This window comes from Ostrinia furnacalis, unplaced genomic scaffold (genome assembly GCF_004193835.3).
Source record: "Ostrinia furnacalis isolate ACB-3 unplaced genomic scaffold, ASM419383v2 OfSCF1605, whole genome shotgun sequence".
NCBI classification, from domain to species: Eukaryota; Metazoa; Arthropoda; class Insecta; order Lepidoptera; family Crambidae; genus Ostrinia; species Ostrinia furnacalis.
Window position 1 is genome coordinate 629,367 of NW_021131844.1, and position 6,000 is coordinate 635,366.

The 6,000-nt window shown below is 51.4% G+C and overlaps 1 protein-coding gene across 6 annotated transcripts in view; it reads left to right on the forward strand.

Moving 5' to 3' along the window:
* The window catches only part of Esp (Epidermal stripes and patches), a 40,772-nt gene extending 35,854 nt beyond the window's left edge, over positions 1-4,918 (forward strand). For 3 of the 6 annotated variants that reach the window (XM_028304895.1, XM_028304893.1, XM_028304891.1), the window contains exons 3-9: positions 673-775; positions 860-1,382; positions 1,467-1,647; positions 1,838-2,167; positions 2,745-2,885; positions 3,523-3,668; positions 4,433-4,917. In XM_028304895.1, coding sequence (XP_028160696.1) covers positions 673-775; positions 860-1,382; positions 1,467-1,647; positions 1,838-2,167; positions 2,745-2,885; positions 3,523-3,668; positions 4,433-4,792 — 1,784 coding nt within the window. In that variant the 3' untranslated portion in view covers positions 4,793-4,917. Of the gene's footprint in view, positions 1-672; positions 776-859; positions 1,383-1,466; positions 1,648-1,837; positions 2,168-2,744; positions 2,886-3,522; positions 3,669-4,432 lie in introns of all 6 variants that reach the window. The other 3 variants (XM_028304889.1, XM_028304890.1, XM_028304892.1) reach the window with 2 other exon arrangements.
* Positions 4,919-6,000: the final 1,082 nt, after the last annotated feature.

A 6,000-nucleotide genomic window follows, 5' to 3' on the forward strand; every position in this document is an offset into this window, starting at 1 on the left:
TCGCAGCGTGACGGCAGCCGAACGTGACGAATGCGTACGCGCGGCGACCTTCCGCTACAGCGCGGGCTCGGAGGCGCCAGACGCCGCGGCACCCGCCGCCTGCCCGTGAACTTGGCCCGCGCGCCCGCGCCTGCTGCGCTCGCTCCCGAGGCGCTCACACCTTCGCCGCCGCCCGCCACTCATGCAGCATAGCGCACTTAGGCCCTATAGTAATACGACACGACGCTCAAACTCAGGAGATTGGTTGACCGTCATCATTGGACCGATCAGGACCAATCATAACTAAGAAATCTTGAGTGTAGTTCATGCATGGGAGTGGTTACCTAATACTGGCCATAGTGCATCAGTATAGAGACAAGTGTCTCACTAAACTATTGCTACGCACCTGGTAACTAAGAAAATAGCATAAAGACTAGAAGACGACATAAATTCCATTCATTTCATAGCATATGATTTCTCGAAGAAAAGTTCACAATCACCCAATAATGGAGCGAATCAATTGGCTGGGGGTTATTCCACAACCCCTTTACTAAAAGTTTACTAAACGGTAAGATCGACGATACAGATGCATTGAGTCCCAGCTGTACCTACCTATAATTCTAAATTGCCATTTACATGTTATGAGTTGTGTTTTTATTTTTAGGAAAGCTAATTGAATTATTGTTTGTACAGTGTCAGACGGCGGAAACAAAGAAGGTTGGCGATCAGCGTTACGTCGCCGATTCAACCGTAAGACGCTTCACAAACGGTTGCCCATCACAGCATGGATGCCACAGTGAGTAGTTTGAACCGAGTTTTACACAAAAATATAATGAACAATCGAACGCGGAGGATCAATCGATGCGCCCTGTTTCAACAGATACAACACGGAAAAAGCGATAGGCGACCTGATCGCCGGCATCACGGTGGGGCTGACGGTGATCCCGCAGTCGCTGGCGTACTCCAACATCGCGGGGCTGCCGCCGCAGCAGGGGCTGTACGGCTCGTTCCTGGGCTGCTTCATCTACATCGTGCTGGGCGGCTGCCGCGCCGTGCCCGCCGGCCCCACGGCCATCGCGTCGCTGCTGACGTGGCAGGTGGCGGGCGGCTCGCTGGAGAAGGCCGTGCTGCTCACGTTCCTGGCCGGGCTGGTGGAGCTGCTCATGGGCGTGCTGGGGCTCGGCTTCCTCATCAACTTCGTGTCGGGGCCCGTGTCGTCCGGCTTCACGTCGGCCGTCGCGCTCATGATCGCCACCAGCCAGGTCAAGGACCTGTTCGCCATCTCCGTCAGCGGCAGCACGTTCCTGCAGCAGTGGATCTCCATCTTCCGGAACGTCCACGCCGCCTCCGTGTGGGACCCCGTGCTCGGGTTCGCCTGCATCGCTCTGCTGCTGATCATGCGGGTGAGTCGCAATCGTTTCCCGCTCGGGGTCGAATCCGCCTTCCGCGGCGAACGAGTTGCCTAAAATGTGTTTCCGTCGTTCCAGAAAATAGGAATGATCAAGCTGGGAGCGAAGTCCGAGGACGGCCCCAGCACGCGGCAGAAGGTGTTCACGAAGTGCCTGTGGCTGCTGGGCACGTGCCGCAACGCCATCGTGGTGGTGGCCAGCGGCGCGCTCGGCTTCTGGTTCGTGGCCTCCTACGGCGAGGCCCCCGTGCGCCTCATGGGTACGCATCCGAGCCTCTGGCCTCTTTGTTATCCGAGCGTTGTTCAAAATACTGATGGGATTTTCTCTTTTTATGCTCGCCAGCCGAATGTAACAGTGGCGGTTAGTAAACCTCGCATATGTCACTCGCATCATCGGTCATGTAGTGGTAGAGAGCGCGGGGCTCGGTCTGACACGGCGTCTCGTTGCAGGCGCCATCCCGTCGGGCGTGCCGGCGCCGCGCGCGCCGCCCTTCAGCTACGTGCGCGCCGACAACAGCACGGCGGACTTCCTGGACATGGTGTCGGAGCTGGGCTCGGGCATCCTGGTGATCCCGCTGATCGTGCTGCTGGAGGACATCGCCATCTGCAAGGCGTTCTCGGACGGGCGCACCATCGACGCCACGCAGGAGATGATCGCGCTGGGCGTGGCCGGCATCGCCAACTCCTTCGTGCAGGCCTACCCGGGCGGCGGCTCGCTGGCGCGCTCCGTCGTGGCCAACGGCTCCGGCGTCAAGACCACCTTCAACGGGCTCTACACCGGTGAGCGATACGCGACGTCTTTCTTTTGTTTATTTAATGATACACATTTACTGACGACATATCGTTTCGTGTGCAACGTCACTTTTTATGTTTTTATGCATTAATCTAGCCCTTGCCCAAAGATTTTTCATTCATCTTTTATAATATAAAAATGAATCGCATAATGTGTTGGTAAGCGCCTGGACCAATTTTACCAATAATTTTTTTAATGTTCGTTGACGTCTAAGGATGGTTTTTACGGCGAGAAAAGTTAGAATAATTTCCGGGAAAACCATGACGAATCTATAAGGGTTCCGTTTTTTGCCATTTGGCTACGGAACCCTAAAATTAGAACAATTACTAAATTGTTAGCATTATCAAAAAGCTGTCATTGCCGTTAAATCAGTGTAGTTTCATAAAAATCAATCGATTGATCCTGAATATAGTATGGTTTTCGTAAGAAAAAGCTACGAGTATGTATTAAGTTTTCCTATAAAAAAAAAGAAAACAGAACCAGTATTGAATGTGTCGTAGATATTATTTGGTTAGAATCACTTACTCAAATCCCGCCACTCAATGCCTGGACGTTTCGCTTCAGGGTTGATGGTGATCCTGGCGCTGCAGTTCTTCACGCAGTACTTCGAGTACATCCCCAAGGCGGCGCTGGCCGCGGTCATCATCTCCGCCATCATCTTCATGGTCGAGTACAACGTCATCAAGCCCATGTGGCGCGCCAAGAGTGAGTTCTGTGCCATGTCGGCTGTCATCTTCGCGCACCGAGATATCATATCCCTGAAGGGAATCGGTCTGATGCCTCCTTTTAACTAAAAGTTATGATCAAACTGAAAAGTACTTTCACACGCTCACTTAACGATGCTCATAAAATGTACAAACACGACTACTGTACACAATACTCTCTCCCACCACTCACACACACACACACACACACACACTACAATAACAAATCCTAGTGTTCCTTTTCCTTTTCTAATTAGGTTGATTAGTCTAATTAGTCTAATTAATAGTTAATACGCTGCCCTTGTAATCCTTGCCATACATCACTACATATAATATCGGTTCTCTAATTAATTATAAATTGTGCCAATATCTGGAGTGATGGGAGCCTGATGACCTGTACTACAGGTATGCAAATACCTATCACAGGCATCAGTCTCACACAAACAACTTTGTTTTTGAATTGTAATGTGCTTAAAAACTTGTGTCATTGTAATGTTTGTGATGAGAAAATAAATACTATTTATTATTTATTTATTTATTATGATTGAATCGACTCATGAGGGATTTGTGTGGCGAGTTTATTAATGGCGTGGTGTAGGTCTGTTTACTTATTTCACGTTTGATGCGTGCGTTCCCAGAACTGGACCTGATCCCGGGCGTCGGCACGTTCGTGCTGTGCCTGACGCTGCCGCTGGAGCTGGGCATCCTGACGGGCGTCGTGGTCAACATCATCTTCATCCTCTACCACGCGGCGCGCCCCAAGTTCTCCGTGGAGATGCTCAAGGTACTTGCTCGTTGGACCGTTTTAAACCAACTTTGCAACATTCGCACGACCAATATTGTTATGAATGGACAAGTTTCGTGATGTTGAAAACATTAAATTTCACTGAATGGGATTAAAATATAGACCAAAACTAAAAAGCTGGTGAAGTTATTTTTGAAATCCATCAAGAAATGGCTGAGAAATTAATTAATTAAATTACCTCCATATTTTCGCGTGGAAACATGCGGTGGCGGTGCCGTAACGTCAGGCCACCTGTTCAAGTTTCAATCACAATGTTTACCACCCCTAACGCATTGTCGAAAATGACATTATAATGTCAAAGTCTTCTTTTTCTTTTTAAATATGGTCAGGTCTTGGATATGTCAAAAAAGGTTACACAATTTTACTAAGAAAGAATCTTGAGTGACCCTGGCTGAAAAATTAAAAACTACTAGATTTAAAAAAATATTGGATCTGTCAACAGCACTGGATCAGGGGTGATTTACTGTTTGTACTTCGAATGACTGTCGTGACTACTTCGAATCAAAATGGCTCGAATTTTGTTATGCGCAACTTTAGGGCCCTGTAACATTTGTATTTGTAGAGATATTTTCATGATTCATTCACAATTATTATTAGTTTTACTTATATTTTCAAGTTTTATTAAAAGAAAAAATGGAAACTTGTCCATTACCGAGACAAAAAACTCGTTTCCACGCGGGGAAGTGAAAATCGTCCGGCGAAGCGAGTCCCTAGTGAAGTAGTGACCGAGGCCGTTGTTGCAGACGGAGGCGGGCGTGGAGTACCTGATGATCACGCCGGACCGCTGCCTCATGTTCCCGTCCGTGGACTACGTGCGGCGCCTCGTGACCAAGCGCGCCGGCGCCGCCGCCGTGCCCGTGGTGCTGGAGTGCACGCACATCTACAGCGCCGACTACACGGCGGCGCAGAGCATCCAGCAGCTCACCGCCGACTTCCACGCGCGCCGCCAGCCGCTGCTGTTCTACAACGTCAAGCCCTCCGTGTGCTCCATCTTCGAGGCCGTGGCCAAGCCCGAGCACTTCACCGTGTTCTACGAGGACGCCGAGCTCGACCGCCTGCTGGCCGCCGACCGCCTGCCGCCCAAGCCCGCGGCCGAGCCGTAGCGCGGCGTGCCTGGGCCCGCGGCCGAGCCGTAGCGCGGCGTGTCTGGGCCCGCGGCCGAGCCGTAGCGCGGCGTGCCTGGGCCCGCGGCCGAGCCGTAGCGCGGCGTGTCTGGGCCCGCGGCCGAGCCGTAGCCCGGCCCGCCTGGGCCCGCCGCCGAGCCTCGCCTCTCCGGCGCTCTATTTTTGTAAATGTACCTGTTCGCGGCGTCGCCCCGGGCGCCGTCGTCGTTTTAATATGAACGAGGACTATATTTTCCGGAAATTTAAAGCCAGCTTTAACCCGAAACGCACCGAATGCGGTATGAAAAGTGATAAGCGTGGAGTCGCACGACTGAAAGGCGTGCGACGCGGTCCCGTCCGCGGGGCCGGCCGAGCCGGCTGTGATGCTTCAAATTCTATTATAGTTGACCCTAGTGTGTAGCGTTAGCGTTCCGCGTGTGATCATTTGGATATCGACCGACCGGACGAGCGAGTGCAGCGCCGAGGCGCGGCGTCGCTATCGAGGGCCCGGCCCGCGGCCGCCGCTCGCCGATTCTCGATATTATTTTCTTACTCACGATATTCCTATATGTCTAGTTTCGTAGGTCGTCGACGATAGCGACGACGCGTCGCGGGTGATAATAAATTAGTGCCGATCTATTTATTTTAGGTGAACGAAGTACAATTTAGTTAGAAATAATTTATCGTTAAGTGAGACGTGAAGCTTTAAGAAGGGCAGCGAGAGCGGAGGCGGCCGAGCGTGCGGCCGGTGGTTGTGCGACGAGTGCGGCGCGGCGCATCACAGATCTCAGCGACCGGTCGCTAGTCGTGCAATGCGATGCGATCGCGACGCCAACCGATGACAGCGCCGCATTCAATGACAGGTGGCGCTAGTTTCCGCAGCTGTCCACCTAGCGACCGTCCGCCGAGACCCGTAGCGAGCCGCGCCGCGTGGCAACGGCGCGCTCTCGCCGCCGCTCGCTTCTGACTTATCCATTGTTTTGTGATCCTCGGCTGATACTTAAAATTATCATTAAGTAGAGAAATATATGAGTATATTTTGAAAATGAAATAAATAAAAGAATATAATTATGATATAAGTATTACCTGTATGATGAAATGTATGTGCCGTATGTACGTCGAAGAGTGTATCAGTTCAAAGAACAAAGTAACGTTATTAAACTCTATGAGAGTGACCACTCCTTCGTTTCATTTAGTTCCCACCGATG